Source organism: Chiloscyllium plagiosum, unplaced genomic scaffold, assembly GCF_037043375.1.
Source record: "Chiloscyllium plagiosum isolate Xiang-an unplaced genomic scaffold, Cpla_swu_hap1 HiC_scaffold_10, whole genome shotgun sequence".
In the NCBI taxonomy this organism is placed as follows: domain Eukaryota; kingdom Metazoa; phylum Chordata; class Chondrichthyes; order Orectolobiformes; family Hemiscylliidae; genus Chiloscyllium; species Chiloscyllium plagiosum.
This window is the reverse complement of record NW_028270148.1, coordinates 34912258-34933262: the sequence shown is the minus strand read 5'-3', so window position 1 is coordinate 34933262 and position 21005 is coordinate 34912258. Positions and strand designations below refer to the sequence as shown.

The window sequence follows — 21005 nt, the reverse complement described above, 5'->3', positions numbered from 1 at the left end:
AGCAGAAAAGACAGTGGAAGAATAAAGATAGGTGTTTAAGAAAATAATTCACAACTCACAGCAAAGATAGGTGGATTCTGGGTAATCCAAGATGGAGAATGGGAAAAATTTCTGGCTGTAATAGCTTTTCCTTTTTTGAGGTATTTTAGGTGCTGGAGGTGATTTCCTTGAATTCAAGGTGCAGCAATTACTATTTTATATGCTGTTACATTGTTTTGGAACTTTGGAAAACAGCAGTTTTAAAAGGGAGAACAGACAAAGGTGAGGTCATTGCAGGAGAAAGAGAGAGAACCTGCACAGTTACTGCCTTTGCTGTTTAAATTCATGTATCGCTAGACATCGGAGTGCATCTGGGAAAATTAACAAACAGTGAAATTCACAACTGATCTTGGAGGAACTGTTGGGTGAAGTTCACAGCAGAATCAGAGAAGTTAAGGGTTGTTTTTAAGTGTGGCCTACAGAGAATCTGCAGTAGTGAGTAGAGTGGGTTATTTCTTGATTATATGTTTTTGGAGATATGTCTCTTGATTAAACTTAAAATATAAGCCATAACTATTAATTTAACCTGGGGAAGTGTTCGTAGAGGAATAAGACAGTGTTATTTTTCTGGGTCTGTAGATTGTGAAGGAGCAAAAATGGCATTTAATAGGGTGATATGTACTTCTTGTAAGATGTGGGAGTTGAAAGAGAGTTTAAGGGTTACTGTGGATTATATCTGCCATAAATGCTGCTGGCTATGAATCTTATCAGATCGAATGGATCGGTTGGAGAGACAGTTAGAAGGAATGAGAAATTTGCAACAGCAACAGTATGTGATGGATGGCAGTTATAGGAAGAGGGCAAAGTCTCAGATACAGTCACATAGATGGGTTAACTCCAGGAAAGGTAAGAGAGGTAGGCAGCTAGTGCAGGAGACTTTTGTGGATATATCCATTTCAAACAGGTATGCTGTTTTGGAAAATGTACGGGGTGATGGATTCTCATGGGAACGTAGTACGAACAGCCAGATTTCTGGTATTGAGACTGGCTCCAATGCTCCAAGGGGTACATCGGGTTCCAAGAGATCAATTGTGTGAGGGGATTCTGTAGTCCGAGGTACAGACAGACATTTCAGTGGCCAACAGTGAAAAATCAGAATGGTGTGTTGCTTCCCTGGTGCCAGGATCAAGGATGTCTCAGAGATGGTGCAGAATGTTCTCACGGGAGAGAGGGGCCAGCAAGAGGTCATTGTCCACATTAGAACCAATGACATAGGAAGGGAAAAGGTTGAGATTCTGAAGGGAGATTACAGTGAGCTAGGCAGAAATTACTCCCAGTGCTACGAGCTAGTGAGGGCAGGAATGGGAAGATAGAGCAGAAATGCATGGCTGAGGAGCTGGTGTATGGGAGAAGGATTCACATTTTTGGATCAATGGAATCTCTTTTGGGGTAGAAGTGACCTGTACAAGAAGGACGGATTGCACCTAAATTGGAAGGGGACTAATATACTGGCAGGAAAATTTGCTGGAGCTGCTTGGGAGGATTTAAACTAGTAAGGTGGGTGGTGGGACCCAGGGAGATAGTGAGGAAAGAGATCAATCTGAGACTGGTACAGTTGAGAACAGAAGCGAGTCAAACAGGGCAGACAGGGGCAAGGTAGGACTAATAAATTAAACTGCATTTATTTCAATGCAAGGGGCCTAACAGGAAAGGCAGATGAACTCAGGGCATGGTTAGGAACATGGGACTGGGATATCATAGCAATTACAGAAACATGGCTCAGGGATGGGCAGGACTGACAGCTTAGTGTTCCAGGATACAAAGACTACAGGAAGGATAGAAAGGGAGGCAAAAGAGGAGGGGGAGTGGCATTTTTGATCAGGGATAACATTACAGTTGTGCTGAGGGAGGATATTCCTGGAAATACATCCAGGAAGTTATTTGGATGGAACTGAGAAATAAGAAAGGAATGATCACCTTATTGGGATTGTATTATAGACCTCCTAATAGAGGGAAATTGAGAAACAAATTTGTAAGGAGATCTCAGCTATCTGTAAGAATAATAGGGTGGTTATGGTAGGGGGCTTTAACTTTCCAAACATAGACTGGGACTGCCATAGTGTTAAGGGTTTAGATGGAGAGGAATTTGTTAAGTGCGTACAAGACAATTTTCTGATTCAGTATGGGGATGTACATACTAGAGAAGGTGCAAAACTTGACGTACTCTTGGGAAATAAGGCAGGGCAGGTCACTGAGGTGTCAGTGGGGGAGTACTTTGGGGCCAGCGACCATAATTCCATTAGATTTAAAATAATGATGGAAAAGGATAGACCAGATCTAAAAGTTGAAGTTCTACATTGGAGAAAGGCCAATTTTGACGATATTAGGCAAGAACCTTCGAAAGCTGATTGGGGGCAAATGTTCACAGGTAAAGGGTCGGCTGGAAAATGGGAAGCCTTCAGAAATGAGATAAGGAGAATTCAGAGAAAGTAGATTCACGTTAGGGTGAAAGAAAAGGCTGGTAGGTATAGGGAATGCTGGATGACTGAAGAAATTGAGGGTTTGGTTAAGAAAAAGAAGGAAGCATATGTAAGGTATAGATAGGATAGATCGAGTGAATCCTTAGAAGAGTATAAAGGAAGTAGAGTATACTGAAGAGGGAAATCAGGAGGGCAAAAAGGGGACATGTGATAGCTTTGGCAAATTGAATTAAGGACAATCCAAAGCGTTTTTACAAATACGTTAAGGACAAAAGGGTAACTAGGGAGAGAATAAGGCCCCTCAAAGATCAGCAAGGCGGATTTTGTGTGGAGCCATAGAAAATGGGGGAGATACTAAATGAGTATTTTGCATCAATATTTACTGTGGAAAGGGATATGGAAGATATAGACTGTAGGGAAATAGATGGTGACATCTTGAAAAATGTCCATATTACAGAGGAGGAAGTGCTGGATGTCTTGAAACAGTTAAAGGTGGATAAATCCCCAGGACTTGATCAGGTGTACCCTAGAACTCAGTGGGAAGCTAGAGAAGTGACTGCTGGGCCTCTTGCTGAGATATTTGTACCATCGATAGTCACAGGTGAGGTGCTGGAAGACTGGAGATTGGCTAACGTGGTACCACTGTTTAAGAAGGGTGGTAAGGACAAGCCAGGGAACTATAGACCAGTGAGTCTGATGTCGGTGTTGTTAGAGTTGTTAGAGGGAATCCTGAGGGACAGGATGTACATGTATTTGGAAAGGCAAGGACTGATAAGGGATAGTCAACATGGCTTTGTACATGGGAAATCATGTCTCACAAACTTGATTGAGTTTTTTGAGGCAATAACAAAGAGAATTGATGAGCGCAGAGCAGTAGATGTGATCAATATGGACTTCAGTAAGGCATTCGACAAGGTTCCCCATGGGAGACTGATTAGCAAGGTTAGATCTCACGGAATAAAGGGAGAACTAGCCATTTGGATACAGAACTGGCTCAAAGATAGAAGACAGAGGGTGGTGGTGAAGGTGGTTTTTCAGACTGGAGGCCTATGACCAGTGGAGTGCCACAAGGATCATTGCAGGGTCCTCTACTTTTTGTCATTTACATAAATGATTTGGATGCAAGCATAAGAGGTACAGTTAGTAAGTTTGCAGATGACACCAAAATTGGAGGTGTAGTGGACAGCAAAGAGGGTTACCTCAGACTACAACAGGATCTTGACCAGATGGGCCAATGGGCTGAGAAGTGGCAGATGGAGTTTAATTCAGATAAATGCGAGATGCTGCACTTTGGGAAAGCAAATCTTAGCAGGACTTATACACTTAATGCTGAAAATGTGTTGCTGGAAAAGCGCAGGTCAGGCAGCATCCAGGGAACAGGAGAATCGATGTTTCGGGCATAAGCCCTTCTTCAGCGCTTCTTCAGGAAGAAGGGCTTATGCCCGAAACGTCGATTCTCCTGTTCCCTGGATTCCTGAAGAAGGGCTTATGCCCGAAACGTCGATTCTCCTGTTCCCTGGATGCTGCCTGACCTGCTGCGCTTTTCCAGCAACACATTTTCAGCTCTGATCTCCAGCATCTGCAGACCTCACTTTCTCCTTATACACTTAATGGTAAAGTCCTGGGAGTGTTGCTGAACAAAGAGACCTTGGAGTGCAGATTCATAGCGCCTTGAAAGTGGAGTCTCAGGTAGATAGGATAGTGAAGAAGGCGTTTGGTATGCTTTCCTTTATTGGTATTGAGCACAGGAGTTGGGAGATGATGTTGCGGATGTACAGGACATTGGTTAGGCCACTGTTGGAATATTGTGTGCAACTCTGGTCTCCTTCCTATCAGAAAGATGTTGTGAAACTTGACAGGGTTCAGAAAAGATTTACAAGGATGTTGCCAGGACTGGAGGATTTGAGGCTGAACAGGCTGGGGCTGTTTCCCTGGAATGTCGGAGGCTGAGGGGGTGACCTTATAGAGGTTTACAAAATTATGAGGGGCATGGATAGGGTAAATAGACAAAGTCTTTTCCCTGGGGTTGGGGAGTCCAGAACTAGCGGGCATAGGTTTAGGGAGAGAGGGGAAAAATATAAAAGAGACCTAAGGGGCAACTTTTTCACTCAGAGGATGGTACCTGTATGGAATGAGCTGTCAGTGGAAGTGGTGGACGCTGGTACAATTGCAACATTTAGGAGGCATTTGGATGGGTATATAAATAGGAAGAGTTTGGAGGGCTATGGGCCGGGTGCTGGCAGGTGGGACTAGATTGAGTTGGGATATCTGGTCGGCATGGACGGATTGGACCGAAGGGTCTGTTTCCATGCTGTCCATCTCTCTTTGATTCTATAACCCAGTGAGGAAGAGAGATTTTAAGATGGAGATAAACCAATCATGGTTAAACAAGAAATGCAATGATAGTGAAATAACTCCACAGAGGCTAGTATCCTAACATCAAGTCACCCTTTATTTACTTGTGCACAGTACACTGGCTGTGACTATCCAGCTTTGAATCATTCCTCAACTTTTCTTTTTTCCCTTTTTTTTAACCCCCACACTACCGCCTAACTGCAGTCGTGCTTATTAACTCTCCTGGTAATATTGGTCAGCCAAGATTTTCCTGATTTGCCCAGATTAACAACCCCAATCAAGAACCTAGTAGTTAATGAGGTCAACCTGGTTCTAATCACTGCAGGCCTCTACCTCACTTTCATACCTGCTTCCTAGAGCCCTTGCTCTTTTGACTATCAAAAATCTATCTCACCCTGCCTTTAGTGATTTCAATAACATAAACGTAAGATCCTAACAACGAAGAGTAGGAGAAGGCAATTCATCTCTTGTGCATGGCTTCCCAATTAATAAGATATGGCTGATTCCAACTCGGGTTCAAGTTCACTTTTCTGCAGGCTCCCTATAACCCTTCAATCCATTACTAACTTAAAATCTGTCTACCTACTCCTTAAACTTACTCAATATCCATGCACGTACCACACTCTCAGGTAGTGAATTCCACAAAATCACAACTCTTTGAGAGAAATAATTTCTATTTTAAATCTGCTATCCCTTATCCTAAAACTATGAACTCTCATTCTACATTGCCCCACAAAAGGAAACATCTCCTCTATGTCTATTTTGTCAATCCCCTTTAGCATCTATATGCCTCAAGTAGATCTCCTCTCTCTAAACTGTAGAGAGTACAGGCTTAAACTACTCCAAGTCATTACCCTTCAGAGAGAAAAATAATCTCTTCATCTCCATCCCTTTTAAGGAAGATCTCTTATTCTGAAACTGTGTCTCCTAGTGACAACTTTGTGTATGAGAGGAAGCATCCTTTCAGTATCATGTGATCAAGTTCCCTCACGCTCACAGTATTCCAAATGCAGTCTCACCAATGATGCATATAGTTGCAATAAAACTTCCCTACTTTTATACTGAATTCCCTTTGAAGTAAACATTAACATTTCATTCACCTTCCTAGTATCATGCTGTACCTGAATACTAATTTTTTGTAATTCATTTACTAGCACACCCAGATCACTCTTTTGCAGTCTCTCTCTATTTAAATAATATGCTGTTTTTCTATTCTTCGCTAAAGTGGACAAGTTCACATTTTCCTGTATAACCCATCTGCCACATTTTTGCCCACTCATTCTATTCATAACATCCAGCAAATTCCCTAGCTTGTCTTGACAACTTACTTTTTGTTAAACCTATCTTGTTACCATTGGCAAATTTAGCTACCTCATACACTCAGCTTCTGCATCCATGTTATCCATATAGAGTGAAAATAGCTGATGCTCCAACAGGAACCCTGTGGCACTCTCCTGGTTACAGCTTACCAACCTGAAGAAGACCCATTAATCCCTACTCTATGTACACTCTCTGCTCATTCCTGAAGAAGGGCCTGTGCCCGAAACGTCGAATCTCCTGTTCCCTGGATGCTGCCTGACCTGCTGTGCTGTTCCAGCAATAAAGTTTCAAACTTTGATCTCCAGCATCTGCAGACCTCACTTTCTCCCTACTCTATGTCTCTTGTTTGCTAGCCAAACATTCATCCATACTCATATGTTATCAACTACACCATGTGCTTTTATCTTGTGTAACAATCTTTGATGTGATACATTTCCAAAAGGCACTTGATAAGGTAAGTGCATTGCATTGACAGGTTCCCTTTATGTGTTACCTGCTCAAAAATACTGATAAATTAGTTAAACCTGATTTCCGTACTCATATTGACTCAGCCTTAAGGTCTAATAGTTTTCCCAGCATCTTTTTTTGGGTAATGGCAATTGTTTTATGTTCCTCTTCCATTTTCATCTCAGTCTTCCATCAGCCAGTGGGCATTCATCTCACCAGCCATGGAAGAGTTCCTTTGTATTTGTCAGCAGGATGGAAGGAAAAAAATTGGGTGGTTTAATGGTTGACTGCTAATTATATTCATGTCCTCCTCTAGGCTACTCAGGCAAGGTAGGAGCGAAAACAGGAGGAGACCTCCTCATTAAACTTAGCAAGTTTAGACAGAGGTCCTGGAGAAGTTGTTGAAGTTGAAATAGTCCATGGGTGCAACATTTCCCTTTTGCAGGCAGCAAATGGATAATTGTGTGGTTGCAGATGCTAAGGAAAGAGATGCTAACAATGGACAATGGGTTAAGCCTGCATAAGAAGGAAGCTTCTAAAATGACATGGTATCACATCATCTGTGTCTTTACAAATGGAGAGACTGGAGCTCAGTTGGAAACAGGCTAGTAGGCACTATTTCAGTGTTATCACTTACTTGCAAGCAAGAATCTACCTTTGAGGTATATTGGTGTGGAGAATGAATGTGGCACCTGTTCATGCCTGAGTATTTAGACATTGTGGCTGCTCCACCGTACTAGTCAGACATCTGCAGGATATGTTGGTGGCAAACCAATGGCACGTTGATGGAACAGGAATTTTCCCGTTAACGAAGCATTCTGGATAACTAGTGGGAGCCTTGATGAGTTAGAATTAGGTAGTCTGTGAAGTTTTGCATCTAGGGAATCCAGCAATGGTGACAGATCCACTGTTTTTTTTTACCTGACTGTATTGTATTGGCTGGTCCTCATAAAGAGGGCAACAGTCACCATCCGGATGTAGTGAGATGCAGCTGATTAAGAGATGCTACATATCTCCAATGGAAGCCTGGAATGAGCCAAACACATAAAGATTTAGTGCCACTCTGATTTTGAAGACCGCTGACATCAAATAGTCGACCAGAGCACACCTCTAACCAGTACTGTAAAAAGGTAATTCACATCTCAGTAGTAAATTTTGGCAAATATGTCTGCCTAACAATCTGCAATTAGAACATTCTTTTTTTGGATACCTTTGTCATAGGATACATTCTTTTAACGTTGGTGCTCCATTGCAGTGACTTTTACGGCCTTCTACCATTTATCCTGGAGATAGCCATAGGTTGCTGTTATCCTGATAAGTGTGCCCATGTCTTTCTCTGCCTCTGGTTCACAATCTTACTGCTCCTAAAAGTATGAATTAGTCAGTTCATGCTCTCCCTCCTCCTCCATCTCCATTAAATAACCTGAAGATTTTCTGTGTCTTCTTTCTTGCTGTAAGTCTAGACTTTAGACCATTGCTGCACAATGTTGGACAGATCCCGGAACAACATGACCATTCTGGAGACCCTAGTTGCTGCACTTTGAAGAGCAATACCAGATATGCTGAAGCACCAGAAGTGCAGATCCAGTTTGATGATTACTTGCTCAAATGTACATCTAGTTGTCACATGTCTTCCATTTTACTGTTCCTGGACCTCATTGGTTGGGTTTTTCACTTGCGCTGGCAAGTTTTAATTGAGTATCTGGTCGCTGTGCATCAGCAATAAAGGCTGCTTTCAAGATGTGAAGATCAAAAAGAATGCTATAAGACAAAAGGTAAAGGCAGTAAAGGCACTGAGTCTGGCACACTTCAGAAACATCATTTTGAGGGGCAGAATTTGACGTTCTCAGGCAGAATAAACTACAATGAAAGGCATTCCAGATAGCTGTATTCCAAGCTGCTCCTGTTGCAACTTTATGAGTGACAAGGGAGTCATTAGGTAGCAATTCTGCCCTTTGTCGATTGAGGTCTTTAAGTGTACAGTAAAATGAAGCTGGCAGATAATATTATTTAGGCCAAAACGGGAGAGCGGGTTGGGGTCCATCTTTACAGACATCTGTATCTACAAAAGGCCCCTTTTCCCCAAATTGTAAACACATCTGGCTCTGTCCATCGAGGTACCTTAGCCCACTTTCTGGATCCTGGCAGACTGATCTCGGCAAAACCATTCCACCATCTACTTTGCCCCTGGCTCCACTGACAACATTGCTGGGGACTAGGTATATTCTTAGCAGTGGCCATCTTTCCCAAACTGGGACTAAAGAGCTGCCAGACATCCAATTGGCTGTTAGCTCTTGGCAGCCTAATTACTCTTCTTCTGGTGTGAAAAGCCTCACTTGAAGGTAATTAACATAATTCAACAGACATTAAATCATTGCAGGATCAAACACATATCCACGAGACCCACAGGCTAAATGTAAAATCTAGACTATGGTTCCATAACAACTTCATTTTTAATAAATATTCCTGGGTGATATGGGGTTACCTTAATTGCCCCATGCATGCAGTCACTGATTCTCCAGATCTAGTGGAAGTAGGCAAAGACTGCTCAGCCAAGCACTTGTATTGTCATGATCGTGGTAATACGCAAGCTAATAATTTTCAACTTCCAACTTTTGATGTCAATACGTAGGTTCTTTGTGCACTGACATGGTTTAAAAAATGAATAACACTGCCTTTCAAAAGGATGCAGCAAGCAACTAACCATTGGTTTCATGAAGCAGGCAAAAACTATGCAAGATAAACAAAAAAGGCTAAGTTGAAATTAACATTTTATCTGAAGGCATTGAAATTCTTAGAATCTGGTGTTTAGAAATACTTGCAATAATTTCCCCTCTCCCTGTGAACGTGGAACATTACAGCACAGTACAGGCCCTTCGGCCCTCAATTTTGCGCCGAGCTGTGGAATCAATCCGAAGCCTATGTAGCCTACATTAGTCTATTCTTGTCCATATGGCAATCCAATAATCATTTAAATGCCCTTAAAGTTAGCGAGTCTACTACTGTTGCAGGCAGTGCGTTCCACGCCCCTGAGTAAAGAAACTACCTCTGACATCTGTCCTATATTTATCACCCCTCAATTTAAAGCTATGTGCTCTTGTGCTAGCCATTGCCATCCGAGGAAAAAGGCTCTCACTGACCAACCTATGTAAGCCTCTGATTACCTTATATGTCTCAATTAACCATTGGTTTCATGAAGCAGGCATAAACTATGCGAGATAAACAAAAAAGGCTGAATTGAAATTAACATTTTATCTGAAGGCATTGAAATTCTCAGAATCCGGTGTTCAGAAGTCTGGTGTTCTGTACTGCTGAAGTATCTTACTGTGAGCCAAAGGTCTCAGCTCACCCTCTCTCTCTCTCTCCTATGGAGTGGAGTCCCATATTTATGAGCATGCAGCAAGCTGTTGCTTTCTACTTTGCCTGAGTTCTTCTTGCTTGCTGCTCCTTCTGTTGCAAATTCTATTAAACTTGTCAATTTATGGAGATTTGACAAATAAGTCTCCAAAGTTGTGAAAGTTTTCTCCAAAGTTGTGGAAATAACCTCGTAGAACAAGCACTGTGAACAAAGGCTTTCACACAATGAGTGAAGAAAGCAGCTGTAAAGTTTTAATATTTATTATCATATTTCCAGTTCCCTCAATTTCTCTGGAGTTCTCTCCTTAGTTTCATTGACAAGTTGCAAAAAGCTCACATAGGTAATTTGCAAACCAACGTATTAACATCACTATAGTTGAATATTAATTGAAATTGATATCCTGTCTCTTTTAAAGAAGTTACTTCAACCAGAGCAGTATATCACAGTTAAATATGCAAATCTGTGGGTTGGAATCCTAACACCTTCCTAACACCACAATTTCTGTGCTTTTACACCTTCCAACTGCCTCCAAACTCATACTTCAGCAAAATAAGATTCACCCCAACAATTCTATTTCTGTTTCCACAGATGCTGCCTGACCTGCTGAGTAATTGCAGTGCTTTTTTGATTTCATTTCAGAGTTCCAGTATCAAAATATGTTTCTTTGGGTTTGTCTATTCATTTTGTTTTACCTAAATAGGTCCCTTCCTAACAGCAAGGCCACTCTCAAAACTAGTACAACTCCACCATCTTACCCATAGACTAGTAGTTCTAGAAGGCAGCTCATAGGCACATTCTCAAAGGGAATTAGGGATCAGAAATAAATGCTGACCTGATCATTGACACCAACATTTTGTGAACTTTTTAAAAATCCAATTTTCTGTTTTTAGGCATATTAAACTGTTCTGGTTGCAAATTTTGTACGTGTCAATAGGACCTAACTCAGATGCTACGGCCTTTTCTTTTTGGAACTTTTGTCATAAGTTTCAAGAATAGATGCCTTTTCTATTCTAGTCAACTAATTCCATAACCATATTATATTAATTACAACATAGTATGCTAAATATTCATACATACCGTAACAGTGGGTGTGTTACTGTTCAAATCTGGAGTTATCCAAGGCAAACCTTTAGTGAATCCAGAATATTTAGAATTGTCCCATCGCATTAGTGGATATTCTGATGCCTATTATGAAAAGTAGAACATTAAAACCATGCCTAACTCTTATAAACTGATTATTTTTTATAAAACGTATGATTAACTGATTGTATCAGTTGATTTCTGATTACCTGGTAATCTTTGAGACCAATCTCCTCACCATAAAAAATTATTGGAGTCCCAGGAATTGAAAAGAGAAGCATTATAAATAATCTGTATTTATTTCCAACATCTTCTTTAGTCATCACAGATGAAATATGTCCTTTAGTAAACTATAAAGAGAGCATCACATATATAAATAGCTTTAACATTTGCACTTAAAAAACATGTCAATATTATTACATATATATTAAGCATTGAAAAATCTAATCAAGAAAGAGAGACACACACCATATTTAATTAATTTGTTATAGCAACTAAATAAATCAGATAGTTTTTATTACATGGGTGCAAGAATATTTTTTGCAGATACAACAATTTTCTTAGGGCGGAAATTTTCTCTCTTTGGTGAATAATAGCAAGAAAGTTCAGAAATTATAATGAGAATGAAAAAAAAATCAGAATCAGTAGAGAATTTTTTTTTTACTTTTCCTGAAAACTTTAACTATTGATTTCAGAATCTCACCATTGACTGGCAACTACTTTACTTCCATGCATTTGTATCTCATTAATACCCATGTATTTGTATCTCAACTAATTTCTCCTTTCCCTCCCTGAGAAATTAAATCATATAAATTCCTGACATGTAAGGCGCAGCAAATACCAAGCAACTGGTATTTGCCGATTGCCTGTCCCAGCCATTATCCAATCATGACCTCAGCACAACATCCCTGCATGCTCCACAGGCACCATTCTCCTCAATCCATCATCCATGCAAGTGGCATCAGCAAACAAGTAGCTTTATTAAACTGTCATTCCCAATCTCAGACTAACTCTTACACTCCTTCAGCACTTTGGAGCTCAGGAACACCGATGACTGGCATACTACTGCCAGGTCACTTGGCACACAGGGACACAGGATGTATCTTATGACAGTTGGCTTGATTTCTTAGTGCTCACTTATTTGCACTTACATAAAGGCTGCCAGCATTTGCCAAATCCCCCTTGTTTTTTGAGCTTAAACAGTCTTCAGTGCTCAGTTACAGCTGTCAGTCTCTGTGCCTTGCAATCCTTTTTAGCACAGAGGAAAAGGCAGGTGGTTTTTCACATTGGAGAAAACTGAACAATCAAGGGTGTAGACATGTTACACTGTGGAACCAGACTACATCAATATCAAACCTGCAGCTTTTCCAATAAAAATACTCCATGTGCTTTCAGCAGTTAGCCATGTGTGAAAGTGAAAGCTGAACAGTCTAATGGGGTAGGGAACTACAATCAGTCAAGAGATGTGTCCCATTCCAGTGCAGAGGGCTGGCCATGGTCAGTCAGATGCTTGGAGATCGAGTATTGTCAGTGCTGCAGGTCAGGTGCAACCAGTCCAGGATTTACAGTATATCAATCATGATAGTTTGGGGACATCATTCTGGAGAAGGCTCAGTTGAGTCTGTCCTGCCTAGTTTTGGGCAGGGACAGGATGTCAGTAAGACAGTGTAAATCTTGGGGTTTGAGCGATACTGGTCAGTGAGTTTATCATGTAACAGCCCAAAGAGTCCTTGGAAACAGTCTGGAGTGGCACTGTGCGCCAGGGACCAGAGTTCAATTCCCACCTCGGGCGACTGTCTATGTGGAGTTTGCACATTCTCCCAGTGTCTGCGTGGGTTTCCTCTGGGTGCTCTGGTTTCCTCCCACAATCCAAAGATGTGCAGGCCAGGTGAATTGGCCATGCTAAATTGCCCAGGTGCATGAGTCAGGAGTAAATATAGGGAAGGGGAGTGGGGCTGGGTGGATTACACTTTGAAGGGTTGGTGTGGACTTGTTGGGCCAAAGTGGCCTGTTTCCTCACTGTAGGTAAACTAATCTAACAAAAAAGCAGGAAAGTCAAGTTTAGGGACAGAATTCGTTGGACTGAGTCACTGAGGAAATGGCTTTAGTGCAAGGTAGCAATATTAGAGAGAGTAATGGAACCTCATAGTCAAGATGTGGAGGTGCCAGTGTTGGACTGGAGTGAACAAAGTTAAAAATCAAACAACACCAGGTTATAGTCCAACAGGTTTATTTGGAAGTATTAGCTTTCGGAGTGCTGCTCCTTCATCAGGTACTTCCAAGTAAACCTGTTGGACTATAACCTGGTGTTGTTTGGTTTTTAACCTCATAGTCAACAGAAGATACAGGGCCACAAGGGGTGCTTCTCACAGTATTCAATTGCTCTAGCCTCTATGTGTGGAGGTTTTGCATTATCAAGGGCACGGAAATTTGCAAAGCCAACAAGCTCTGGAGTAAGGTGGAGATTTTAACAGTTAAGTAAAGGTGTTCAAAAGAAACAGGGGAAGACTGAAAGGATGTAGAGGTCACAAGGATACTAACACAAAAGGGAATATGAAAGAGGAGGGAACACTTTGCATCCTAGACAAAGTTGAAACCTTGCTTGTAAGATCTGACATCAACTTGCAATAGCTGCACAAACTGTCTACATTCTATGCAAAGTGGATGGAGTAACTTACTTCACGGTGGAGTACAACTTTTGGAATTAGAGGCCCTATTATGGGCAACTCCAGTAATCATACCTCTACTGATTCAGTTTACTGTTCATTTGTTTCCATTTCATCTTCATGGCAGGTCATTCAGGGTGGGGATGTGCAGTTAATGGTGGCTTACTGTGGGCGGCACGGTGGCACAGTGGTTAGCACTGCTGCCTCACAGCGCCTGAGACCCGGGTTCAATTCCCGCCTCAGGCGACTGACTGTGTGGAGTTTGCACGTTCTCCCAGTGTCTGCGTGGGTTTCCTCCGGGTGCTCCGGTTTCCTCCCACAGTCCAAAAGATGTGCAGGGTCAGGTGAATTGGCCATACTAAATTGCCCGTAGTGTTAGGTAAGGGGTAAATGTAGGGGTATGGGTGGGTTTCGCTTCGGCGGGTCGGTGTGGACTTGTTGGGCCGAAGGGCCTGTTTCCACACTGTAATGTAATGTAATCTAATCTAATCTAATCTAAAAAATTGTACTCCTAATGTAGCATTAAAACTCTGGTTGTGCAATATACTCTTGGATAATGTCAACAACAAATCTTGACATAGGTTTGGGGTGACAGGGGAAAGATATAAAAGAGACCTAAGGGGCAACTTTTTCACACAGAGGGTGGTATGTGTATGGAATGAGTTGCCAGAGGAAGGGGTGGACCTAGTACAATTGCAACATTTAAAAGGCATTTGGATGGGTATGTGAATAGGCAGGGTTTGGAGGGATATGGGCCAGGTACTGGCAGGTGGGACTAGATTGGGTTGGGATATCTCGGTGGCATGGACGAGTTGGACCGAAGGATTTGTTTCCGTATTTGAGTTATAGAGCCATGGGACATTAGCAGGAGCAGAACTGTACACCAAAACAATGTGCTACCTCATGGCCTGCCATATTCCCCACTCAGCCATTAATATCAGGCTAGGGGATTAACCATGTTTCAATGCAGCATGCAAGAGGACATACAAGGAGCAGCACCAGGCATATCTAAAAATGAGGTGTGAACTTGGTGAAGTAACAAAACAGGACTGCTTGTGCACCAAACAGCATAAGCAGAAACTAATTGATAGTGCTTTGTGACTCCATAACCAATTGATCAGACATAACTACTGCAGTCCTGCCACATTCAGTCGTAATTGGTGGTGAACAATTAAACAACTTCCTGGAAGAGGAGGCTCCACAAATATCCCCATCTTCAATTATGGGAGAGCCCTGCACAAGAGTACAAAAGATAAGGCTGGAGCATTCACAATAATCTTCAGCCAGAAGTGCCAAGTGAATGATGGCCTCTTCCAGAGATCCCCAACATCACAGGTGCCAGTCTTCAGGCAATTCTATTCATTCCAGACAATATAAATAAATGGCTAGAGGCATAGAATATTGCAAAAACTGCAGAATCTGACAATATTCCAGCAATACTTCTGAAGACATGAGCTCCAGTACTTGCCATACCCTAAGTCAATCCAACATTGGCATCTACCTGACAATATGTAAAATTACCCAGCGATATCTTGTACACATAAAAGTAGGATGAATCCAGCTTGGCAAATTTTCACCCCACCAGTCTACTCTTGATCATCAATAATGAGTGATGGAAGATGCTATCAAAAGTGTAATTGAATAGTACTTCCTTAGCAAATACCAACTCACTGACATCCAGTTTTGATTCTACCAGGACCTCATTATCCTGGTTAAAAAAAACTGTAAAAAGAGCTGAATTCCAGAGGAGAAGTGACTTGAGGTCGCAGTTGACCGAAAATGGCATCAAAGAGTCTAACAAAACTGGAGTGCATGGGAATTGGAGGAAATCTCCCCAGTGGTTGGAGTCATGTGTAACACAGCCCCATTTTACAAATAGTGCCTGAAACAGTCATGAACTATTTTCATTTCAAGTCGGAGGAGTTGTTGACAGTGAGGAAGGATGTGGTAGGTTACAGCAGGATATAGAGAAGCTGCAGAGCTGGGCAGAAAGGTGGCAAATGGAATTCAATGTAGCTAAGTGTGAGGTGATTCACTTTGGGAAGAATAACAAAAAGATGGGGTACTGGGCTAATGGTCGGATACTTGGTAGTGTGGATGAGCAGAGGGATCTTGGTGTCCATGTACACAGATCTCTGAAAGTTGCCACCCAGGTAAATAGTGCGGTGAGGAAGGCATATGGCGTACTGGCTTTTATTGGTAGAGGAATTGAGTTCCGGAGTCCTGAGGTCATGATGCAGTTGTATAAGACTCTGGTGCGGTCGCATCTGGAATATTGTGTGCAGTTTTGGTCGCCATACTATAGGAAGGATGTGGAGGCACTGGAACGGGTGCAGAGGAGGTTTACCAGGATGTTGCCTGGTATGGAAGGAAGATCGTATGAGGAAAGACTGAGGCACTTGGGGCTGTTTTCATTAGAGAAAAGAAGGTTTAGGGGTGACTTGATTGAGGTGTACAAGATGATTAGGGGGTTAGATAGGGTTGACAGTGTGAATCTTTTCCCGCGTATGGAGTCGGGTATTACAAGGGGGCATAGCTTTAAATTAAGGGGGGGTAGATATAGGACTGAAGTTAGGGGTAGGTTCTTCACTCAGCGAGTCGTAAGTTCATGGAATGCCCTGCCAGTAGCAGTGGTGGACTCTCCCTCTTTATGGGCATTTAAGTGGGCATTGGATAGGTATATGGAGGATAGTGGGTTAGTATAGGTTAGGTGGGCTTGGATCGGCGCAACATCGAGGGCCAAAGGGCCTGTACTGCGCTGTATTCTTCTATGTTCTATGTTCTATGTTCTATTTGGCTTAATCATGGAAGAGCTTAAAGAAAGTAGGGTTGAGTGGCAGTGCCCAGATAATTTATCTGAGCAATACAAACATATTAATTAATAAGTACACTTAGTAAGGACACTATTTTGAATGTTTAGGTGTTTTATTTGAGTCTTAAAATTGGATACTGTGTCATCAAATGTTTAGGTCAAGATGTATGATATGATAAATCAGATTAAAAAAATTACAAAATAATTACATGATTAAACAAATTCATAAGTGTTAATTTTATCACAGAATTTCATGCATAAAATTACATTTGCAGATAGCATATACTAGTTTTCTTACAAAGAAGCCAGACCATGCACTCTCCATCTTGGCGTCATAGTCATCCAATGTTTTTGCAGTCTCAAGTAGACCAGGATTTGTTATCAAATCAGGTAGATAATAAACAAAGATCATATTCCCTTGAACATTATTCAGGATTGAAACTATGTGGCTATTATCGTCTTTACTAGTAGCAATAACAAATACTCTGCAAAAAATAATATAAATGAGACACATTACAAAGATATTCTTTCCAAATTCTATTCAACCACTGATGAGTTAGCTATCTATACAGAATCTTATTGTCTTTACTTGACACATCATAAATTTTAATTTCAAACTTCACAATTTTCTTGACATAGTTGTTTCTATGCTATAAAAACACATGAGTATGGATAGCCATCCATGAAATTAACCAAGAAAAGGACCTATACCAAAGACAATTAAATTTAGTGATGTAGATTTTTAGGACATGAGAAACCTGATAATAGAAAGAGACTAGTTAAATTAATAAACTTGGGAAAAGTCCTTTATTTTTAAATGTAAAAGTACATAAATTACTGTTAGTTAATTTATACTATTAGGATATAAATAAGTTGAATTGTTGAAAACAATGAAAGAATACAGAAAGTCTGGTTGGTTTCCATGCACACAAAGCTAATTTATAAAATTGCTATCAAAATTGGTTATGATCTGGCAGGGATCTTTCCATTGTTAGCTTAGCTCTGGACCTCCCAATGATTTTGACTCTTAAATGCACTCTAATTCTACAATGCTGTCTTTTTACCAAGCTTTTAATAACCCCCATTTACTATCTTGTTCTTTTACATAGTACAAATCTTTGCCTGATTATGTTTCTGTTGAGCACATTGGGATTTTTTTGTATGTTAAAGGTACAATATAAATGCAGGATACTGTTAAAAATACTTAGGTAATACATGTAGGTATTCACCTTCCTGAAACATTTTTCATCAGCATGAAATTGTGCCTGCGATATGGCACCTATATGGCACTATTCTGTTTCTAGTCCCTTGGAAGAAATTCTACTGCCCCCTCAATCATGATCTCACTTCCCATCACCAAACCATCATCTCCCAGACCATCCACAACCTCATCACCTTTGGGGATCTCCCATCCACAGACTCCAACCTCATTGTGCGTGAACGTCGCACTGCCCGATTCCACCTCTTACCGAAGATTCACAAACCTGACTTCCCCAGTTGATCCATTGTCTCAGCCCGTTCCTGTCCCACTGAACTCATCTTTACCTACCTTGACACCATCCTGTTCCCCCTTAGTCCAGGAACTCCTCACCTGCGTTTGGGACACCCCTCACCTCCTCCAAGATTTTCATTTCCCCAGCCCTCAAAAGCCTCAACTTACCATGGACAAAGAGCCCCTGTTCAGATCCATCCTCCACAACAAAGGCCTCTAAACCCTCAGTTTCTTCCTTTTATGCCATTCCATCCACTGACACCCTCATCTGCCTGGCTGAACTGGTCCTCACCCTTAACAACTTCTCCTTCCAATCCTCCCACTGCCTCCAAACCAAAGGAGTAGCCATGGGCACCTGCATGGGACCCAGTTATACCTGCCTCTTTGTTGAGTACGTGGAACAGTCATCATCCACCGGCACCACTCGCTAACTGTTCGTCTGCTACATTGATGACTGTATCGGTGCTACCTCGTGCTCCCACGAGGAGATTGAACAGTTCATCAACTTCACTAACACCTTTCACCACAACCTCAAATTCACCTGGACTTCCCTCCCCTTCCTGGACCTCTCCGTCTCCATATCCAGTGACTGACTAACCACAGTCACCAACTCCCACAACTACCTTGGCTACACCTCCTCCCACCCTACCTCCTGTAAAAACGCCATCCTGTATTCCCAATTCCTCTGCTGCAACTGTTCCCTGGATGACCGATTCCACCACAGAAAATCCCAGATGGCCACCTTTTTCCAAATTTCCCTTCTCATGTGGTTGATAATGCTCTCCAGTGCATCTCCTCCACTTCCCACACCTCTGCCCTTGAATCTCATCCCTCTCAATGCAACAAGGTCACAACCCCCCGGTCCTCACCTTCCACTCCACCAACCTCCATATATATCGCATCATCCTCCGCCATTTCCACCACCTACAAATGGACACCACCACCAGATATATTTTTCCCTCCCTACCCCTATCAGCGTGGAGAGACTATTCCCTCCACGATTCCCTTGTCAGATTCCCCCCCCCCCCCCCCGCCCACACCTACTCCTGGCACCTTCCCCTGCCACTCTAGGAAGTGCAAAACTTGCACCCATCCCTCCCCTCACACTCCAAAGGATCCTTCTACATCCAACAGAAATTTACCTGTACCTCCACCAATGTCATCTACTGTATCCATTGCATACGATGTGGTTTCCTGTACATTGGGGAGTCAGGACCGCAACTTGCAGATCATTTCAGAGAACATTTATGGGGCACTTGTACCAACCAACCTCACCACCACTTCAACCCCCCTACCACTCTGCCAAAGACATGCAGGTCCTGGACCTCCTCCATCGGCAAAGCCTTACCACCTGATGCCTGGAGGAAGAACGCCTCATTTTCTGCTTTGGGACCCTGCAACCGCATGGGATCAATGTGGATTTCACCAGTTTCCTTTCCTCCCCTCACATTATCCCAGTCCCAAGCCGCCAACTCGGCAACTTGGCATTGCCCTCATCACCTTTCCCATTTATCCACTCCATGTTCCTCTCCGACTGATCACCTTTTCCTCCATCTTCACTATCTGTCACATTCTCAGCTACCTTCCCCCCAACCCCGCTCTCATCTCCGTCCCATTTATCTTTCAGCCCCCAGCCCACAAGCCGCATTCCTGATGAAGTGCTTCTACCCGAAACGTCGATTCTCCTGCTTCTCGGTTGCTGCCTGACCTGCTGTGCTTTTTCAGCACCACACTCTTAACTCTGATCTCCAGCATGTGCAGTCCTCACTTTCTTCCTTGGAATATACTACTTACTAATCAATTTCATATTAATTGCAACTTTAAAATTAAGCTTTTTATCTTCCAGTTCTGGTAATTAATACATATCAGAGCATCAGTCCTAACACAGAATTCAAGAATACCTCTCGTCTTCCCTTGAACCTGAAAAACAATATTATAGATCTATTGTCTGGTTTCTGTCTACTGTTAATCTCATGTGTTTTAATATTGGTAAAAATGGCTATCATGTGGTAATTTATCAAATCTCTTTGAAAGTCCATATACACAACTGCATAACCCTCAATCTTTTCCATTACTTCAAAGAATTAAAAAAAGCTACTCAAACACAATTTGCCTTTAACAGTTCCATGTTGGCTGTATTTGATTAACCCATGATTTTTCAAATGAGTTAATTTTGTCCCAGATTATTGTTTCTAAAGATTTCCCCACCAACACTAGGCTGATTTCACTGTGTTATTGGGTGTATCCCTAATGTAACATCTCTATTGCTTCTTTGGTTAAGTACATTCTTCTAATATAGAGTCATAAAGATGTACAGCATAGACACAGACCCTTTGGTCCAACTCATCCATGCCGACCCAAATATCCAAACCTAATCTAGTCCCATTTGCCAGCACTTGACCCATATCCCTCTAAACCCTTTCTATTCATAAAGCCATCCAGGTGCCTTTTAAGTGTTGTAATTGTACCAGCCTCCACCAGTTCCTCTGGCAGCTCACTCCACACACACACCACTCTCTGTGTGAAAAAGCTGCCCCTTAAGTGCTTTGAAAATTTTTTCCCTCTTACCATAAATCTATGCCCTCTAGTTCTGGACTCCCCCCTCCCCAGGGAAAAGACCTTGTCTATTTACCCTATCCATGGCCTTCATAATTTTATAAATCTCTATAAGGTCACCCCTCAGCCTCCAATGCTCCAGAGAAAATAACCCCAGCCTAGTCAGCCTCTCCGTATACAGTAGCTCAAACCCTCCAATCCTGGCAACATTCTTGTAAATTTTACATTGCCTCATTGAACTATTCATAGGATCTGTCACACCTGTACATTCTTTGGAGTGGTGCTTTTTCAACTAATTTTCCTATATCTTTTGCTGATTCTTCTTATATTCTACTCATTCAATAAAATGACATGCACATAGGGAACACCAAATTGCAGATATTTCGCTGTTGGAGGTGGGTGGGTAAATTTAAGTATTGGTGTGTTAGGTAAGAAATTTGGACAAAGTGAGTTTGAGTGA

General features: G+C 41.9%; 1 protein-coding gene across 1 annotated transcript in view; it reads right to left on the bottom strand.

Moving 5' to 3' along the window:
• The window catches only part of LOC122552731 (amino acid transporter heavy chain SLC3A2-like), a 190683-nt gene that overhangs the window by 33908 nt on the left and 135770 nt on the right, over positions 1–21005 (bottom strand). The window contains exons 4-5 of the mRNA XM_087991272.1: positions 11229–11369; positions 11017–11124 (exon numbers count right to left, since the gene is read on the bottom strand). Coding sequence (XP_087847398.1) covers positions 11017–11124; positions 11229–11369 — 249 coding nt within the window. The remainder of the gene's footprint in view (positions 1–11016; positions 11125–11228; positions 11370–21005) is intronic.